The sequence below is a fragment of the Lissotriton vulgaris genome, chromosome 1_1, assembly GCF_964263255.1.
Source record: "Lissotriton vulgaris chromosome 1_1, aLisVul1.2, whole genome shotgun sequence".
NCBI lineage: Eukaryota > Metazoa > Chordata > Amphibia > Caudata > Salamandridae > Lissotriton > Lissotriton vulgaris.
Window position 1 is genome coordinate 1,427,126,526 of NC_141685.1, and position 21,460 is coordinate 1,427,147,985.

A 21,460-nucleotide genomic window follows, 5' to 3' on the forward strand; every position below is an offset into this window, starting at 1 on the left:
AGTACAAAAGCGCTTTCTAATATCGTTAGGGATCTATCCAGCCCAGCTTGTTCGAGAAACCAGGTAGTTGCATCACAGAAATTCTGCGATGAATTTGCCTTTTTTTTTAGGACAAAATAGCCAAAATTGTCAAAAAACTACAATCTGACGGCCCAGCGGATTCAGCCTGGAAGCCTGATGTAAAATCCCAGATAGCTACCTCTCTGGACATTTTCCATGCCCCCTTAGAGGACTCTTTCAACCAGCTTGTTCAAAGTGTGTCCTCGGGTTCCCCATTAGACCCTTTTCCTCATAAAATCTGGAAAATTCTGGGTGAACAAACCTTTCCATGGCTATGGAAGATCTGCTGCCAGTCATTGGAGGAAGGTGTGGTACCAGAGGCATGGAAGCAAGCAGTAGTAACTCCTCTGCTCAAAAAAACATCTTTGGACCCTACTGCTCAAGCAAGTTTTAGACCTATTTCCTTCCTGCCTTACCCGGTTAAAATCTTGGAGAAGGCAGTTATCAAAAGTCTATCGTGTTATCTTGAGGATAACCTATTGCTGGATAGGGACCAATGTGGCTTCTGCCCGGGACATGGGACTGAGACGGCACCGGCAACTGTAATGGATAATCTGCGAATGCGTGCTGACAATGGGAATTCCTCTGTCCTAGTATTACTGGACATGTCAGCCGCATTTGACATGGTGAGCCATACCGTGCTGGTTGAGAGACTGGAAAGTATAGGGTTTAAAGGGCAGGCCCTGCAGTGGCTACGATCTTACCTGTCAGAAAGATAACAGGCCGTGCCTTTAATGCCATTCATCTCTGACATGTCCCCAGTACATTATGGGGTGCCACAGGGCTCGGCAATAAGTCTGATCCTTTTCAATATCTATCTACGCCCTCTATTCCCCATTATTAAATCCTATGGGGTAGACCTGGTCAACTACGCAGATGACACTCAATTGATGTTCTCTCTGGAAGGGAAACAAGCGATATCTATGGATACCTTCCAGGAGTGCATGTGTCAAACTGCGGGCTAGCTTAGGAAAAACTCCCTACAGCTTAATGGGGGAAAAACAGAGGTGGTGTACTGCCCTGCCACCAGAATGTCTCGATATCTGCTGACAGAGTTCAAGCTCACTTCTGTGGATGAATCTCTGGTCCCAGCCAAAGTGGTACGCAACCTGGGAGTTATGGTAGATGAAAATCTCCAAATGGACGTACAAGCTAACAAAACTGCCAGTGTTGGCCATTCTTTGTTACGAATACTACGGAAGATTGAGTATGCTGGACTACTGCAACTCCCTGTATCTGGGAGCACCACAACCTATTGTACAGGGGTTGCAGAGAGTACAGGCGATAGCAGCAAAGTTGGCACTAAATAGACAATGCAGGTCTTCTACGACACTGGCTTTAAGAGATCTTCATTGGCTGCCCATTGGGAAGAGAATTTGTTTTAAATCTCTCTGCATTGTATATAGGGCAGTACATGGCCAGGGTTGCATCCCCTTGCAAGAAATGTTCACTTGGTATAACCCAAAGAGGCAGCTCCGCTCTTCAAATACTAGTCTGATTACAACCAACCAGAGCCTTCGGAGTGATGGCCTCACGTATTTGGAATGAGCTGCCCCTGATTCTCAGACAGGCCGGTTTGTTGACCGGTTTTAGGAAGACACTGAAAACCTGGCTCTTTCCAAGGAATTCTCTTTAGTTCCCCTTCTATTAACAATTGATCCTGCTTTCAGATGTCTATTCTCTGATCCAAGCGCCAGGATACCCGTAGGGTGGCAGTTCTGCGCTACATAAACTCTTATTCCATTCCATTCCAATTTGGCATGTAATATTAATGTAGGACTTACTAGTAGCCCCAAAGCACACAGCTTACAATTCTGCCAATGGAGGTGCAGAACATTAGTCATTGTTGCTAATTATTATGTTGGTATTTTCCTGAACTTTTTTCATTTTTTTGTTTACTCAGAAGTGGAAAACAGACAGTCAGAATCGTATATTCAGTACCTTTGCAATAATATGCTTTGCATACAAATTTTTATCATAAACGGCCCTTCAAAGCAAACTGTTTGAAGTGTTATATTTTTCTATCTATGAACTTGCATTTACAAAACTAAGTGTTTATTTTATTTTTTTACTTTCAGGTATGACGTTGATTCAAAGAGCCCAAACTTATCCAAGCATGTAAGTATATTAATACTCAGCCTGTCAACCTGTCCTCAATTGTATGCTCCCTTGAAATGTGTGTGTGTATATATATATATATATATATTATCACCCAAAAAACAGCCTTCAAACATGAATGCTATGGCTGAAATAATAAGAAAAATGTTATAGTTACGGAGTCCTGTTCTACACCTATCACTCTCTTGTCATTCACATCTCAGAGATTCGGTACCTGTAGGTTAGCCGAGGTGCCAGAGATTTAATTGATCTGGGGCGCATGATTCATTTGGTGGATGATGTAGTGTTCTCCGACGCTTGGTAGGGCTGCAGTCTTTCCGCGTCGGAGGTGTTACGCTAGCGCTGGCGCATTTCGTCACGCACCAGCTATAACTAAAGGGGCGTGGCCTGCTTAAAGCAGTCAGGACCACGCAGCAACTATAAGAAGGTGTCCCTAGAGTTTATTGCGGCCACAGCGCTGGTGACATGTGCAAGAGTGGCCCCTCCCCATCACACTGGCGACGAGGGGCAGAAATAACCCCATGCAGTGCAGGTCAATGAGCCTGATCAGCTGGTGATTAGTGAGCCTTTGATCAAGGCCCTGGGCCCACGAAGTGCTGCCTGGCCTGGGCTGGCCTGCTGTGTGCCCCCAGGCAAGTCTGCTGCATCCAAGGAATGCCCTGCAGCCCCTGAGAGTGACTGGATGAAAGGGAGGCCCTTCCTGCACACTCGGTAGAGTCCACACATGAGTGTGCCCTAGCATCCTGGAAAGGGAGGAAACTACGGTGAGACCTAGGACATACAGGCCACAGGAGAGGACCCTGACAGTATTATCATCGCCTCGGCCATGCGGCTGCTAGCGCACCCAGGAGGTAAGCAGTGCACGTTGATTCCCGCCATTGAGCCCTTTGTAGTGGACGGGGTCCCCTCATCCCTTGCCCCGCGACGGAAAGACTGGACCGATCACCTTCAGATCTACTTTGAAGGGGCGGGCATAGCCCGGGACAGACACAGAGCCCTACTCCTCCACCTAGGAGACAAAGATATCTACTGCATCTACAAAACCCTGGTGGAAGCCACACCCAAAATGTATGTCACGCTTCTCAATGTCCTAAATGCGCACTTCAAGCCGATGGCGAACAGGGACTACGAAAGATTCATTTTTCGCCAGGCCAAGCAAGAAGCGGAGGAATTGTTAGACGCTTTCCACAAGCGTTTAAAAGAACTGGCTAGCATGTGCAGATTTCACGACGAACAGGAAGAAATCCGAGATCAGATAATACAAGGGTGCTACTCGTCCAAACTCAGAGTAAACATTCTTAGGGAGGATGGCAAGCCTCTAGCGGACATCCTCACCATGGGCCGGTCAAAGGAACTGTCGCAAGCCAAAGCATCCCACATGGAAGCAGCCCTCCACTGACCCATCAAGACGGAACAAGTCAACTTGGTGGAAAAGGCGAACGTGGTGAGGCCCAAAGTGCCAAAACGCAGGGAGACGACAGCAAGACAAGAAAAGGGAATGCGGTTACTGCGGAGGCACACCCCATCGCATGCAAGACTGCCCAGTGAGAGGGAAAAAGTGCAGTGTGTGCGGGTGGATGAACCACTTCGCGGCGGTATGCCGGTCTGCGAAGGAAACAGCACAGACAGTAGCTGAAGAGCGGGACAGTGAGGACATGGACGACGACGCGGGTGTCCCCGATTGTAGTGACACGGAAACCTAAACAGCCAGGGCAAGTCTGCATCTGTGTTGACATGCGCCTCCCAAAAGCCGCGGTGAAAAGGGAACGTCACCTAACCCCCACCATTGACGACCTACTGGGACAACTGAACGGTGCAAGGTGGTTTTCGAAGATGGACCTCCGGGCCGGCAATCTCCAACTACCACTACACCCAGACTCCCGATACATCACCACCTTCTCTACGCATGTCTGTCTCAGGAGATACCGACGCCTCAATTTCGGGATCTCGAGTGCCCTGGAGGTGTGTCAAAACACCATCCATGAAGTCCTCAGTGGGCTACCAGGGGTCGTAAATGTAAGGAACGACCTACTCATCTACGCGTTGTCAATAGAAGATCACCATCGTAGACTTCGTAGGTTTCTCCAGTGAATCAAAGAATCTGGAGTGACCCTACACAGAGAAAAATGAAAATATTTGAAGAACAAGATCTGCTTCTTTGGCTACACGTTCTCAGACCAAGGAGTGGCCCCAGACCCCGACAAGGTGTGAGACGTATATGAAGCTCCCGCACCATCTAACATTTCGGAAATTAGAAGTTTCATGGGAATGGTGAACTTTTGCGGACGTTTTTTCCCAGATTTGTCTAACCTCATGAAGCCCCTCAGGGAACTAACAACATCCTCCACCACATGGCAGTGAGGAACAAGCCTTCAAGGATACTAAAGCAGCCCTGTCGGCAGACACAACACTGTCATACTTCGACCCGACCCGATCCACCAATGTCGCTTTGGACGCCAGCCCATATGGTCTTGGAGCCATGGTCACACAGTTGCAAGGGAATGGAGAGTGGGCCCCGATAGCATATGCGAGCCGCTACATGACAGACACAGAACAGACATACTCGCAAATAGAACGAGAAGCGATCGCTATCCACTGGGCCTGTCAGCACTTCCACATCTACGTGTACTGCCATCCATTCAGTGTCCACAAACCACAAACCTCTTATCTCCCTGTTTCAAGGGTCAGTGACCAAACCTCCACGAGGATTGCAAAATGGATCCTTCAACTGCAGGGATATGACTATCAAGTGGAATACAAACCGGGCTCGTCCAATCCAGCGGACTACCTTTCGAGGCATCCCAGGGTGGCCACCAAAGCGGAAGAAGAGGATGGCGAAGACACTGAAGAATATGTCCGACTTGTATCGGAAAGATCCCGACCACTGCCCATGAGTCTCAAGACCATTGTAGAAGCCACCCAGAGTGATGAATGCCTACAAATGGCCATAAGTGCAGTCCAATCGAATGACTGGCACCCCATTCAGTCCACCATGACCAGACGGAAGCCACAAGCAAAGACCATCCTGGAGTCTATTGTGCGGGTCAAGGATGAACTTACGGTCGACAGCATTGGTTGTCTGCTACATGGCCCACGACTGGTGATCCCATCAATTCTAGCTCAACAAGCAGTAGACCTCGCACACCTGGGACATCAAGGCATGGTAAAGACCAAGAGTCGGCTGAGAGCTAGCGTGTGGTTCCCAGGGATGGACCTACTGGTTGAACAGTCAGAACATGCCATGGTGCCAAGCATCTGGCCAACCGGATCGCCCTCACTCCTTCATCACGGAAGAAAACCCCCAACGGCCGTGAGTGTGGACTTTGGACACCTCCCAGATGGACGCTATGCACTGGTGATCATCGATGATTACACAAAGTACCCTGAAGTTGAGATTGTGGGAAGTCAGACAGCCACGGAGGTCGTTACAAAATTTGAGAAGACCATTGCTACCCAAGGAATGTTTGAAGTGGTGAAGACAGCAAACGGTCCACCCTTCCATGGACAAGAGTTCTCAGACTATCTCAAAGCCTGGGGAATTCATCACCGGAAAGTGACCCCTCGCTGGCCTCAAGCAAATGGGGAAGTAGAGAGGTTCATGCGTACTCTCAACAAAGTAATACGCATCGCACATGCAGATAGATCACCGCTCGAGAGGGCCATATACAGTTCACTGAGAGAATACCGTTTGACGACCCATCTCACAACCGAGGCAGCTCCGGGACTTGCAAGCATGGGCCGAGTAGTGCGAGACACCATCCCACATCAACCAAGCTGGACCACGTCTCAGATTGATGCTGGAAAGGTCCTAGCCAACAGACCAGCTCCAATGACCAGGCCAGTGCCGACCGACGTGCCCGGATGCCTGTCATTCAAATGAGAGACAGAGTCTATATCAAGGACAGATACCCTGGGTGGAAGTTACGGCTTCCATTTGAACATAGGCTCCGGACAGTCGTATGCCGAATTGGCACCATGATAACAGCCAGAAGAGGAACCGAGGAAGTCACAGGCAACATCTCTTTCTTCAAAAAGGTGCACACCGGAACTCCGGACCTGCAAGTGTCAGGAAACCTGGATGCCAGATCACGTCAACCGCCAGTGGAGGAAGGCCCAGATGGTGATCACCGGACGACCCCCACTGAAGATGAGAACCGATTTGACCAGGGCACCCCTTCACTGCCGGGAACACCAGTTGGAAGTATGCCAAGTTTCCCTGTGAGGTCCCCTGAGAGCGAAATCTCGCAGGGGATGACCCCATCATTGCCATCATCGCGGGGAGAGCCCTCCAGATATGGCCTGAGAAGAAACCCAGCTCCATCCTCCCGGCTGGTCGACTTCATGGTGTGACAGACCTGGGACTGGAATTCTAGTGACTGGTAACAGATCTACATGGTCACTGTTTGTTTGTTGTTTAATAAAGGTTAGAAGGAATGTAGTGTTCTCCGACGCGGAGTAGCGGTGCAGTCTACCTGTGTTGGAGGTGTTACGCTAGCGCTGGCGCGTGTCGTCACGTGCCAGCTATAAATAAAGGGGCATCCCTATTGTTTATTGTGGCCGCATCGCTGGTGACACATCACCATCACAATTGACACTGCAAATGTGAGCAGAATATGTCTCAATATGTTTACTTGAAAAGTGCATTGAGGGAGAATTCAGAGGCTACAATAGTCACTTTACCTTGACTTGTGGTACCTAAATCGTATTCGGGATCCTATTAATGGGGTAGTGAGTATCCGTTAGGCCTGGGCGGTAAATTACCTTCCGCTTGCGGAATTTGCAGAATTTGGGTAATTTTGCGTTCCGCGGAGATTGCGAAATTGCCCAAAATTCTGCGTTACGCAACTTTGCAAAATTTTTTCTTGTTCACGTTCTCAAATGCGTGTTCACAAGATATTTCCCCCAGAGCACGCAAACAGCGATTGCCAACAGTAAAAAAGCATTGCGAACGAGAAATTCCGTGTACTCGCGGAATTTCTGTTTGTTCGCAGAGATTTTTTTACCGTTTCGCTGAGATTTGCGTAACGCGATGAAACAAATTCCACCCACCCCTAGTCTCTGCACTTCCAGCCTTTTTCTTTATTTTTCATAAGCTCTAAAGATAGCGGAGAGCTTGTGTAACAGCATTGCCAGTTTCAGTGTGTGCTGCTCGTGTAAGCCGTTCGTCTTTCCAATGCTGCCCATATTTACATAACGATCCTGCCATCAGTGTCTAATACACTTCACAACTGGTAGAGCGCACGGAATTCTTGAAAAAGTTCAAAATCAACTTACCGTTGTGGAGAGGAATCAATTCTTCTCTTCTTCCGGTCTTTCTCTAGAGTGTGATCGCTGCAAACGTTGTTGCTCCCTGCTTGAATGGCACAATTCAAAGGGTTTAAGGTGGAAGACCCTGCATGGATTTTGATGAGATAGTTGGACAAATGCATTCTGGTCTCTGTAGTAAAGACTAATAGAATCTGGGGTTTGATTACAATTGAGCAATTCCCTACATCTCGTTAAGACCCCGCATAGCTGTATCAAATTTCATAATTAAAAATGCTTCTTTTCGGGAAAGTAGAGTTTCAGGGTCGCCACCCCTCGGATTAGGTTTAACGGCACATAAAACTGTCCACTTGAAATCATTTTCAGAATGTTTGAACGTGGTGAAATGATTCACCATGGGCGCAGTTAAAATCTGGTTCTTCAATCTTGAGCAGTGCTATGCAATCCTTTTTTTAATTTATATTTTACATCACAGCACAATCTCTAATATACAAAAATTGTCTGAGGAATAATTCACAATATAGTACATGCTTTTTAACAGAAAGGAGTAAACATTACTATCATAATTACAGTTACCATCATGATTTAGAGAAAGAAAAAAGAAAGAAAAAAAAACTCTGCCTATTTACCCTACTTAGAGATTGCTGTCAATCAAATCTTCCTTCCACCTATAAATGGGCCCCCAAATGTGTCTGCCAAGCGTTCTCCCTTTTTTAACCTTTCTCTCGTAGATCCCTTTCTCAAGATTATAAGTGGCTAGCAGCCTAGCAAGCCACTGCTGAAACGTTGGGGCGCCTTGATCCAGCCAGGTTGAAGCAAAACAAATATGCAATACCACCGTAGCTAAAAAGAGAATGTGGAAAAATGGATCTTGCCCTTCCTTGCTGTTTATCCCCAAAAGTATTATAGCAGGAGTAAGGAAGATTTCAAAATTCAAAGATTGGTCAAAGACCAACTGGTATTTGGAGTTTTAGATGTAGGGGGCTTAAAAAGTACTGAATCGGTAAATTTACTGAATCGGTAAATTTACTGATTCTGTAATTTACCGATTCAGTAAATTTACCGTATCGTTAAATCTAGATGTAGGTGGCACTGAAAACAGTGCCACAGGCCCTTAAGAATTCGTTATTTACCACAAAATAATATTTCGTGGTAAATAACGAATTCCAGTGTACATGCACATCTGTGCATGTACACCTGTGCCATGTGGCGCACATACATGCCCTAAGGGCATGTATGTGTGTCACATGGCACACAAGCCAGAATCAGGGGTGCAACAGGGTGTCAAAGTGACATCCTGTCCCCCTTGACAATTCGGTAATTTTACCGATTCGGTCTTTACCGATTTGGTAATTAATATTGATTCCTATGGGCCTCAAGGCCCATAGGAATCAATGGCAATTACTGAATCGGTAAATACTGATTTGGTAATTACCGAATCATACCGATTCGGAAAAAATTTCCGGATTATTTCCTACATCTCATTTATTGAATCTAGAATACCGAATCGGTAAAATTCGGTATTCTAGAGTCGGTAAATGAGATTTACCTACATCAGGCCCCTAGTTCCCCTCTGTCCCCCCCACTGTGCTATCCTTGCTGGCGTATAATACAGAGAAATTGTAGCCCTGCGGAGCAAAGGATGGACTGGCCCAGCTCCAGAGAATAGCAGAAGCTAGTCTTGATCAATGCTGTGTGCTGTACAATCCTGTGTTGCACTTCCTGACTATGTATGTTTGCATTCCAAATCAATTCGGGAGAGGAAGGGAATTTTGTGATCCGCCCAGTTCCCTGGAATCTAATATCAATTAATCAATGAAGGAAGGATCACTTGTCCTGCATAACATTGGGTATATGTAAATGGTTCTGTCAACTCCCAATAAAAAACCCTCATGCGCGTGTTTGTTGGTGGTAACGTTTAGCGGTATATCTTTGTTCTCCGCCTTCCCTCACACGTGTCTGCATAATCATAGGGCTTAGTGGTTATGCCACCTCCACCAGGAGGTGATACCCTTTGTTAACACAGTAGTGACCAGAAAAGGTGCTCGTGATTCAGTGGGGTGTGTTAAAAGTCTCTAGGTTCCAGACACAAATCCTTTATTCATTCTGGTTTCAAAGAGGCGATAAAATCAATATAGGTGATTTAGAGTTATTATGACTCTTTTACCCTAGAATAGTGAAGTAGGTCAACATGTTTCAGCCCTCAGTCGCCAGTAGGTCGGTCGGGCTTTCTTCAGGACCAGGGGGTGGTGTGAAAATTGGTGAATATTACTCCTAAGTACTACTTAGTGTAAACATTTGACGGAACTTAAAATCTAGTTCCTAAGGCCTATAGTACCTGTGAAAGATAGAAAATTAAAAATTTAGAACTTAACAAAGGGAAGATGTTCTTTAAGTGTTGGGACTGGTATAGAGTATACCAAGAACCGATTAAAAATGCTCAAAGAATGTAGCGACTCATTGAGTGATTATACTCTAGATCTAACTCCCTGTATCATGGACAAGGTCAACTCTCTCATTTGTGGCAAACGTTGTATTTATCTATCTCGATAGGTATAAAGGTATTTTTAGGCTTTGTTTCGCGCTGTTTTGTCGTTAAGTGACACTTAAAAGAAGGCGCTTTGCATGAACCTTCTGGTGTAATTACAGCACTCGCGTTTAATAGTTCATTTGTTCTCAATATATAACACTCATGCATATGAAGGCGTATTTCAAGTACCTTCAGAGGCGTTTCCCATGCACACACTCACGTTTGCGACTGTTTCGTTCTTATCTGGGTTAAGAAGGCGTATTTCATGTACCTTCTGGGGGTGGTGTTCAAGACACACTCACAAATCATTACATCCATACTTGGGTTTCTTCAAACAGACCATATAGGATAAAATGAAGGCGTATTTCATGTACCTTCAGGGGCTCGCCTACTGTATACGGCTAGATTAGATTAAACTGGGATCCGTTCATACACATTCGACATACCTTATTTCCGGTTTTATTCGAACCTCATCGGGATCCGCGTGGGTCAGCGGTGCCTACTGCGGTCACTCCATAACGCCACTGGTTCTGACTCTGCCACTGCGGTCCCGGAAACATTACTACTTCCGGGTTCTGTGTTTAAATAGGAAAGGCTAGGTCGACAGATCGTCGTCTATTCATAGTTTTTTTTCTGTCTTTAGCCCAATTTTTATGGCTTCAAGGGACGGAGACGGCACTCCTCAAGGTGGTGGAAGAGTGTAGGAGGATACTGGACACAGGTGGCAATGTGCCACAAGGGTCGGCTTTAAGTCTGACCCTGTTTAACATCTATGTGGCTCCCCTGGCAAGACTAGTAAGATCGCAGGGGATGGAGGTGGTGTCCTACGCAGACGACACCCAGATAATGGTGTCACTGGCTCACTCCTCCGTCAGGTCATCGGCTGCCAGTTTCAGGGTATGCATGCAGTATGTGGCAGACTGGATGACTATGAATTCCCTGAAACTGAACGGCGAAAAGACAGAGGTGTTGATTTTTGGGAAGGACCAAGATGCTTGGTCTGATGAGTGGTGGCCATCTTCTCTGGGCATCTGCCCCACTCCCTCCCAATCTGCCAGGAATCTGGGCGTAATATTCGACACCTCGCTCTCTATGACCCTTCAAGCCAACAGAACCGTGGCCACTTGCTGGGGTGTGATTAGGATACTCAATAAAATCCGTGGGTATCTCTCCCCCCAGGCTCGTAAACAGGTTGCAGTTGCCTTGGTAGGATCAAGGTTAGATTATTGCAATTCTCTGTACACGGAAGCCAATAAAAGTCTTGTTCACCGACTGCAGATAGTGCAGAATGCTGCAGCTCGGTTTGTCCTGGCTCTCCCTAAATCCTCCTCTGCCACTGCAGCCAGGAAGGAACTTCATTGGCTCCCTGTCCACCACAGAATCTCTTTCAAAATTCTGTGCTTGGTTTACAGAGCTCTGGCAGAAGGCCCCTCGAGCGCCATTGGCTCCCTTCTCACACGCTATGTCCCCACACGAGATCTTCGCTCTTCGGGACTTTGTCAACTGGCTGTTCCTCGTGTTAAATTAGCCAGATGGGGAGCCAGAGCTTTTTCGTGGTTGCCCCGAAGCTCTGGAATTCTACCCCTATCCAAATAAAAACCCTTCCCTCAATTGAGACATTTAAAAAGGCTCATAAAACCTGCCTTTTTAAGAGGGCATACCAATGAGAGAAGGCTGTAGAATGGGGGATCTTGCTGTCATATTTGATTTAGGCGCCTTGACGCCCATGGGGCTAAGTTTGCGCATGAGAAGACTCGGTTCATTCATTCATTCATTCATCCTCCTAGACCTCAGCGCCGCTTTCGATACGGTGAGTCACCGTATCCTTTTAGCCCGCCTTAATGAAATTGGAGTCTCGGGAAAAGCTCTTTCCTGGCTCGAATCCTTCCTCTGTGATAGATATTTCAAAGTATTTGAAGGGGACTGCCACTCTTCACCATTCCCCCTGCAGTGTGGGGTTCCACAGGGCTCCTCCCTTAGCCCCACACTTTTTAATGTGTACATGTCCCCCCTTGCTAAGATAGTGGCCCCTTATGGAATCGAACTGATCAGCTACGCTGATGATACTCAGCTTGTGGTTTCTCTTAATCAGGCTGATTTGTCTCATCCAAGTCTGAGCAACTTTCTCGAAGAGGTATCAAAGTGGATGGGCTTGTCCCAGTTAAAACTAAACAATCAAAAAACTGAATTGATGTTGCTGGGCAGGAAGGCTTCATTCAATTCCCCTGCGCTATGGCCCCCGTCTATGGGTGCTAACCCGATCCCTAAAAAAGTGATCAAAAGCCTTGGCTTCTGGCTTGATGATGATCTCACATTCAAAGTACAAGCCAGAAAAACCGCGGCCACCTGTTTTGGCCTGCTTAAATCCATTCGTAAAATCCTCCCTCAACTTCCCGAGAGAGACAAAAAAATTCTAGTTCAAGCTATGATCCTGTCGAGGCTGGATTATGGTAACGCGCTCTACCTGGGAGCCCCGACCTCCGTAATCCAAAAACTCCAGGTGGTTCAGAACTCTGCCGCTAGACTGCTGACAAGCACTAACCACCGCTCTTCAGCCAAGCCAGCGCTTAGATCACTCCACTGGTTACCCATAAAGGAACAGGTACACTTCAAAGCCCTCTGCATTGCCCATAAAAATCTTAAGGGCAATGGCCCCCCCATCCTGGCCAACTTGATCAAAATACATAAAGCCTCTAGAAACCTTCGCTCCAATGACCAGAACCTGGCACAAGTCAGTAGAGTCAATAAGGCCCGCTCGGGTGGTCGCCTCTTCTCTTATAACACCTCAAGGTTGTGGAACTCTTTGCCCCCCTCTCTTCGACAGGAGCCCAATCATCTCACTTTCCGCAGGAAAATAAAAACTTGGCTTTTCCCTGCAAATTAACTTCCACTTTTGACTTTACCTGCTGTAGCTGCAAGCGCTGGGATGCCTCCGGGTAGCCATGCGCTATAAAAGAGTTATTTTCATTTCATTCATTCATTTCATTTCATGATACAGGGAGTTAGATCTAGAGTATAATCACTCAATGAGTCGCTACATTCTTTGAGCATTTTTTAATCGGTTCTTGGTATACTCTATACCAGTCCCAACACTTAAAGAACCCCTTCCCTTTGTTAAGTTCTAAATTTTAAATTTTCTATCTTTCACAGGTACTATAGGCCTTAGGAACTAGATTTTAAGTTCCGTCAAATGTTTACACTAAGAAGTACTTAGGAGTAATATTCACCATTTTGCACACCACCCCCTGGTCCTGAAGAAAGCCCGACCGACCTTCTGGCGACTGAGGGCTGAAACATGTCGACCTACTTCACTATTCTAGGGTAAAAGAGTCATAATAACTCTAAATCACCTATATTGATTTTATCGCCTCTTTGAAACCAGAATGAATAAAGCATTTGTGTCTGGAACCTAGAGACTTTTAACACACCCCACTGAATCACGAGCACCTTTTCTGGTCACTACTGTGTTAACAAAGGGTATCACCTCCTGGTGGAGGTGGCATAACCACTAAGCCCCATGATTATGCAGACACGTGTGAGGGGAAGCGGAGAACAAAGATATACCGCTAAACGTTACCACCAACCAACACGTGCATGAGGGTTTTTTATTGAGAGTTGACAGAACCATTTACATATACCCAATGTTATGCAGGACAAGTGATCCTTCCTCCATTGATTAATTGATATGTATGTTTGCATATAATGGCATACACTACGTTTCTTGTTTTACAGTTGGTATGTTCGGTGTGGCGCCAATGTCTTTGGCCATAGTTGAAATTAGTGCCTTCTATGGTCAGGTTGCACACTGAGCAGCTACCATATTTGTGGTGACCTTGAATGGGCTTTAAATTGAACTTGGAGCGTAGAGTATCTTTTCTTTCTTTTGGCACAGCAGAAATTCATATGATTTGCTGTTGATTGCTCTGATTCTTTCTTAACGCAAATAATGGAGGGCCAATGTTGGGTATGGATCCTTCAATCAGATGTCAATTGCTCCGAACAATCTTCTGTAAAGGTTGCGTATGGGGGCCAAATGTTGTGACGCAAACAATGTGTTCTGCTGGTGATTTACTTTTTTTGTCAGAAGATGTTCCCAAGGTGTGAACCAGGCTCTTTTAAGTGATTGTTTGAGCATCTTCTGGGGATAACCTCTCTCTTTTAGTTTTTCCTCAATGACTCAGTATGTAATTCAAAATCTTTTCGTCTGGTGCAGTTATGCCTTATGCGTAAAAATTGGCCGTAAGGCAAATTGTTTTTCAGATTTCTGGGATGATAACTTCTGAAGTGCAGGGCGTTGTTTTTATCTGGCAGTTTTGTGTGTAGTGTCATAATCAACCCATCCACTGATGTTTTTACTTCTACGTCCAGAAAAGGAAGGTTTTTTTACTATGTGCCAGGCTGAATTTATGTCCGGACTACGGTTGTTTAACCATACATGGAATTCCATCAATGATGCTTCGGAACCTTTCCATATACAGCACACATCATCAATGTACCTGTACCATTGCAATGTACGGGTTGTTGTAAATAAAGTGCTGTTCATATTGAGCCATGTACAGCATGGCCTTTTCTGGCACGAAGGGATAACCCATGGCTGTCCCTTTGATTTGTAGAAGTCCTCATCAATTTTTTAAAAAGTTTCTCCGCAAGGCTACAGCAGCTAGACTGAGAATAAATTCTGTAGGCACTCAATGTGGTCTTGAATGCAGTTCTAAATAGAATTCCATTGCATCTAATGCATCCTGCTGAGGGATCTGGGTGTAAAGTGATGAAAAATCCATTGTTACAAGGATGTGGGCATTTGGATCAAAGTCAAACCCTTGGTCTCTATTAATAAAGTCCATAGCATCATGTATCTAAGAAGGAACATCCAGCACGAAGGGTTTCAGAAAGACGTCCACCTACTTGGACAGCGGCTCTAGTATCCAGTCGCATACGGACATGATTGGTCTGCCGGGAGAAATATTGACATCTTTATGAACCTTTGTCAAAAATTATAATATAGGAGTTTGTGGATATTTTTTGATTAGATACTCAGATTCCTTAGGTCCCAGGATGCCTTGTTCTGTGCCATCTGTGACTATCTTCAATATTTCTTGTACAATCTCTTTGGTAGGATCCTGCGGGATGCATCAATGCCATACTGGATTCTGGATGTAGCTTCTGCCTTCTGTTAGGTAGGGCTCTTTCGACCAGATGACCACAGCCCGCCTTTATCCGTGGGCCTAATGACTGCTAGTTTCTGATCCTTCAAAGAAACGATGGGGTGTGTCAAGAGGGTTCTTCTTCATCCTTTTTTCCTGCCAAGACAATACCCTCCAATATTTGCAATTCCATAGACTTGTACACAGGCAGGTCTCAAGGCCTGCCTGTCAAGGCCTTTGTCAATGAACAATTCAGCGTCCGGCTAGTGGTATTTGTAGCTGGACTGGTCGTTCTGTTTACATTGTACACTATGCATGTTACTTGTGTGGTTAGATTGCTTTTCACTGTGCTGTATTATAGCAATGTCTATGTATGATTTTTGTTCTTGTAAGTGAATATCACATAAAATTGTTTTTTCTATGTATATAAAGGGCTGCCATATATTTGACATAAAAATAATGCCATAAAAACAGTTTCTTAAAAATTCAAAGAAAAGTGAAATAGGAGGGGCGTGGCTTAGCCGCACTTTGAGTGGGCTCTTCGGGCCAAGCCTGTTATCCGCCTCAATCCTGCAGATAACGTCGAAGCTTTCACCTCACTCCAGGCGATACTGTTCCCGCGCACTCTGGGGCATTGACTGCTGCCTTTCTGGCCCTTGGAGCCCGGCGATACACTGATTTCTCCATGCTGTTGGCTGCTCAGGCCCTATTCGGCCTAACTGGGGACGCACGGCTGGATTCCGCGCCGCACTACCGGGGAGCCGCTACCCTCTCTCCTTGCACCGGCTGCCTCACTGGAATTGTGGTGCCCCGCTGGGGCCTACCTGTTGCCTGCTCCCCGCCGGTCCCAGTGTGTGGCTCTGCTGTGGGGGCTTCCGCAGCTGGGTTAGGAGTGCGTGCGCTGCACCGCGGGCCTGGGCCTACCTTCAGTGCTGCTAGGGCTCCCCTGAAATGCCTCCTCCAGCTGGCCTCCCTGCACTGGCCCTGTGTCGAGACCCGCACACCCCCTGCAGCTTCGCCATCTTCTGCAGCACCCGCGGTGGGAGCTGACACCGCTGCAGCCACTCCTCGCTCGGAATCCTCGGCTCTGCTGACTACTCATGCCACCTCTCCACTCTCTTCACTGGAGATCGGCCAATTTGCAGAGGGTCTGCTTTATTCACCACGCTTGGGCCTCTGACTCTTCTGCTACACCACCTACTCACTGCAGGCCCTAACGCCTCCCTCCTGGATCATGCAGCGGGCACGAGGCCGGAGCCAGCGCCGTGCCACCTCTGGGCCGCTTCTGCCTTTACTCCTCAGGGACCTGCTGCGTCCTGCCTGCCACCTGGCTCCTGCTGATTCTTGGTGGGTGGTGCTTTCGTAGGGGCACCTGCGGCTGGGTCAGGTGTGCGATTGCCGTTCCGCGGGGCCTGGCCCTATCCCTCCTACAGCAGAGGCTCTTCACCTTTTGCCTCTCTTCGTTGGCCCCATGACGAGGGCAGAGCGCCCCCCACGTTTCCCGCTGCCTCTGCCCTCACTGCCCCAATTCCCTCTTCTGCTTCCACTGTGGGGGACGGCAGTGGCACGGCCAGGAAATTGCCTACACATTGCCTTACCACTTCGCCATCCCCACTGCTCTTCTCAAGGACCCGCGGGCTTGACGGACACCTGATACAGCATGCCATCACGAGGGGTGTCACCAGTGGCTGTCTCATCGCTCTCCTCCTCCAGCCTGGCCGCCGCCTGCGCCGTGAATGCTTGTTCTCTTGTCATTGATCCCAGATCGCCTGCTCCACCTTCTCCAGCCAAGGTGCATTCCGCTCTGCAACCTTGACTCTCTGCTGCAGACTCCCTCCTGCTCTTCGCCAGCCTTTCTCACCTGCTGCTATCCTGCCATAGGGAAGACCGACCCTAAACAACACAAGATCACCTTTGATCAGCGCTGGCAGACTCGCCATAATGGTACGGTCGCCGATGGGGGTGACCTAGCCGCCCAAACAGATGTGGCCCTAACACAGGGAGGATGATCTGAAGACCATCATGCTAGACATTAAATCCACAGTTACTGGCATTGCGGCCCAACTCGACCAGCTGTCAACCCGTCTTGACACTGTCAAGGCCCGAGTTGACTTGCACGACGCCCGTCTGCTGCACATTGAGGGTCTCTGATGCTGAAGACGCTGCCACTCAGGATCGCCACAAGCTCCTTCAAATGGACAAGATACTTGAGTTGTTCTGGAACAAAAATGAGGATTTGTAGGCGCGCTTCCGCAGTAGCAACCTCCACATCACGGGTGTGCCCAAATTCACCAATATCTAAAAAATGGAGGACTTTGTGGAAGAGCTCATTTGCTCTCTACACCATGACAATACTTAGGGCTTGATGCCCCTGACTACCTGGTTTCATTCCTTATTGTAGTCTACCACGACCCGTGGCATGGCCACCCCGTCTCTTAGGCAGGGGAGTATGCTGAGCGACGCCATGCCTCCACGGGATGATTCCCTTTTTGGACATAGACTTTACCCTTCCCAGTTGTGGGTCTCCGGAGTGGAAATGGGTGGAATCTCAGCCTAATTGGGGGCGTTGGTGTGGGTGTGGGTGGTTGGGAGGGGGGTTCTTGGGGTTTGTTGCCTCCCTCTGAGGCCTTGTTGTTTGTTTTGATGTATGCCCTTTTTTTTTTGTCCCTTCATGCCACTTCATCTCAACTGCATGTTTTTTTTATTGCACTTCTCTCTTTCACTGCATTGTGTCCCCATTGCACATCTGCTTCTTGCTAGATTGGGGGTTTTGAGATATTGGGACTGTCGCCTCTGAATGAGGCTTTTGTTGTAAACTTGGCTTTAGCGATTTTCTGCACTTCAAATGTCATTGCACTGTGCTTCTTGTTACGTTTCGTACTGTATTTCTCCACACGACTGCACAAGGTTCTATCTGCATTTTTTACCTTTCTCAACATTCACTTCTTTGGCAAGGCACTATGACAGATACCATGCTCTGGACCTGGAACGTCCACTGCAAGGCACGCCTGGTCCATGCCCACCTCTCCCAGAGTAAGGTAAACATTTGTTTTATACAGGAGACCCACCTGCTACCCGCTACCTCCTCGAGACTCCTCTCCAGGCACTGGGGCGAAATACATTCCTCCTTTTACTCTAACTACTCCTGTGGGGTGTCTATCCTGCTGCGCAGAGGGCTTTCATGGGTGACCTCCCAGGCAATCATTGACCCCAAGGGCCGCTTTTAGGTACTTCGTGGTACCCTTCAGGCCCAACCATTGACCTTGGCTACGCTATACGGTCCCAACAATGATGACCAGGATTTCTTCACACAGGTTTTGCACCACATCTCATCCCTGGGCCCCACTGCGCTCCTCTGGGGGGGTGACTTTAACATGGCGCTGTCTACCACGCTATATCGTTCCGTCCCGCACACTTCCCACCTGCGCGCAGCTTCACTATTGAGCTCTATTTTCGCTATTTGACACGTGGCACCACACTCACCCTGAGACACTTGGGTAACAGGCTCCCACGGCTGCTGGTTCCACTTGGACCTCTGGATTACCACTCCGCACACCTTTGCTGGGCTCACCTCTGTTGAGCATATGGCATGCACCCTCTCAGATCACGCTCCTGTTCGCCTCTGTCTGCGCCTCCCTCACACCCTACATTGAGCATTCTCTTGGCGGCTGCCCCCTAACGCGCTACGTGTCTCTGTCTTCTGCGATGAGATACAAACCGCAATTGTGAATTATTTTGAGCTTAACGAGGGCACTGTTGACTCCCCCTCCACGCTTTGGGAAGAATTTAAGGCCGTCATCCGTTGGGACTGCATTTCTAAGCAGTCCGGTGTCTTACGCTCTATTCGTGGCACTCTTGACAAATTTGAGACGAAGATGAAGGCTCTGGATTCCTCCCACTCCTGGGACCCTAACCCTGACACGCCTGCTGAGATCCGGGGGAAGCTTACCGACTTCACTGACGAGTCCAACAGAGAGCTCGCGTTTCTGGGCTGGGAGGCGCAGGCCCGCCTCTTCGTTGAGGGTGACCGCCCTGGAAAGAGCCTTGCCAACCTCGTCCGCCCGCCTCATGCTGCGTCCTATATAACCGCCCTCCAAGACGGAGGCCCTATCAGAACCACCTCTCCTGAGGAGATCAAGGCACATTTCACCGCATTTTACTCACAACTTTACACGGCCGGGACTGAGCCCCCACGCGAGGTCCTTTATCAATATTTCAACACCCTTCAGCTCCTCTGGCTTGGCAATCCTCACTGGGAATTCATCGATGAGCCCTTCTCCAAACAAGAAATCCTTGCTGCGATTAATGGCATTCCTGATGATAAGGCCCCCGGTTCGGACGGCCTGCCAGCATCCTTCTATAAGACCTTCACGGCCCTCCTGGTCCCGCACTTAGCTGCCATGTATAATGAATCTTTTGAGAATGGTCAGTTCCCCCCTTCACCCCGGGAGGCAGTGCTCACACTACTTCTAAAGCCGGACAAAACCCCCAGAGCTCCGCAACTCATATCGTCCCCTTTCAGTGATCAATACGGATAACAAGATCTAAACTGCCAAACTACTCGCCTTCTGCCTTCTTCCCCTCATGCCGCTCATCGCTCCTCAGACCAGTCTGGATTCATTCCTGGCCACGCGACCAAAGATAACCTCCGGACTATATTCTCCGTCCTTCATCAAATTAACCCCAAGCTCCCGGCAGTGGCTGCCCTGCTAGATGCTACTAAAGCCTTTGATTCCCTAGAGTGGCCCTTTCTCTTTTATCTCCTCCCTCGCTTGGGCTTCAGCCCGGTCTTCATACGTAAAATACTACTTCTTTACACCCTTCCCACTGCCCGCCTCCAGATTAACGGTCAAATATCAGAGCCTATCTCCATCGCGAGGGGTATCAGGCAAGGGTGTCCACTGTCACCCATGCTCTTTGCCATCACCATGGAACCCCTTGCTGCTAGACTCTTGCAGCACCACCCCAGAGATATCTCAGTTTCACGGACCGCGCTCTTGTCGTCTCCATGTATGCGGACAACGTCACACTTTGTTTGTAACCCTCAGGAGAATCTCAGTCCGTTGGTCCGCGAGGTGATACAGTTTGGGGGCTACTCTGGCATCCAGGTTATCTGGAATAAGTCTGTACTCTTTCCCCTCACTGATGCAATGGTCCCCTTTATTCTGGACTACCCCTTTATGTGGGTGTCGGGTCCAACAAGATACTTAGGCATCTGGCTGAGTAGGGACGTAGACCAACTTTGAAGAGCTATCTTTGGCCGTGCTGTGGACTGTTTTGAGTCCAAGATTCCTCTCTGGCATAGGCTACCCTTGTCACTGGCAGGTCGCATAGCCATCACCAAGAAGGTGGTGCTCCCAAAGTTTTTATATTTATTCGTCAATATTCCCATCCCCCTTACTAACCATTTTTTTCCCCAAAGTACGCTCATTGCTCATTACTCTGGCCTGGGCTGGTTAACAGATCAGAATTGCATATAATATCCTTACCCTCCCGATGTCGCCTGATGGTCTAGGTGCCCCCGATTTTAAACTTTATGCCCTTAGTGCCCAGGCCAATTTTCTTAATTTCTGGCTCCACCCCACTCCATTTCAGCCGCATGTCGCTGTGGAGGCCGACCTTGCTGCCCCCTGGCTGCTCACAACTGCCTTGTTCGCCCCGGTGAAACTCCCTTGCACCGAGATTGACATGATGGAGACTGGGATAAACTCTGTAAACTCTCCGGCTCCAGAATACTCTCTGCAAATGCCATGCCTATTGCTTATCATCCGGCTTTTGCCCCCCTTCAGTCATCCGGGATGGTTAAACATGCTATCCGCATGGGGCTTTCCAGTGTCAGACTTCTACCCTGAGGACACCTTCTCCACTCTTGCTGTCGACCCTGGGCCCATGGACACTCTGCTCTACCATTAACTAAGGGCTATTTGCAGGGAGCTTCATGCCTCGTTTCCCCTGCCTCCTTCCTCGATGGCCACTCTTGACTTCCTTTACACATCCCCCTCTCCCCAAAAGTTAGTTACCAAGATTTACCCCCTTGCACTAGTAGCATCTCCCATCTCTACAGACCGGGCGCGAGTGGCATGGTGTGAGGACCTGGATGTCGAACTCTCTCAAGAAGTCTGGGTTTATTGTTGAAATCAGATTAAACACCTATCCCCAAATTACCGCCTGCACTCATCCACTTTAAGTATTTGCATAGGCTTTACCAAACTCCTGCCCAGCTGCACAAGATGGGACTTATCCCCAATGATAGATGTGTGCGATGTTCTGCCATTGCGGCAGACTTCTCCCAGCTCGCCTGGCTGTCCCCTAAGATCTCCCCATACTGGCGCAAGGTGTGTGC

The 21,460-nt window shown here is 48.1% G+C and overlaps 1 protein-coding gene across 3 annotated transcripts in view; it reads left to right on the forward strand.

Moving 5' to 3' along the window:
* Window positions 1-21,460, forward strand: part of CPNE8 (copine 8) — a 990,278-nt gene that overhangs the window by 305,011 nt on the left and 663,807 nt on the right. For all 3 annotated transcript variants that reach the window (XM_086967237.1, XM_086967238.1, XM_086967242.1), the window contains one exon: window positions 2,139-2,178. In XM_086967237.1, the coding sequence (XP_086823363.1) occupies window positions 2,139-2,178 (40 nt within the window). The remainder of the gene's footprint in view (window positions 1-2,138; window positions 2,179-21,460) is intronic.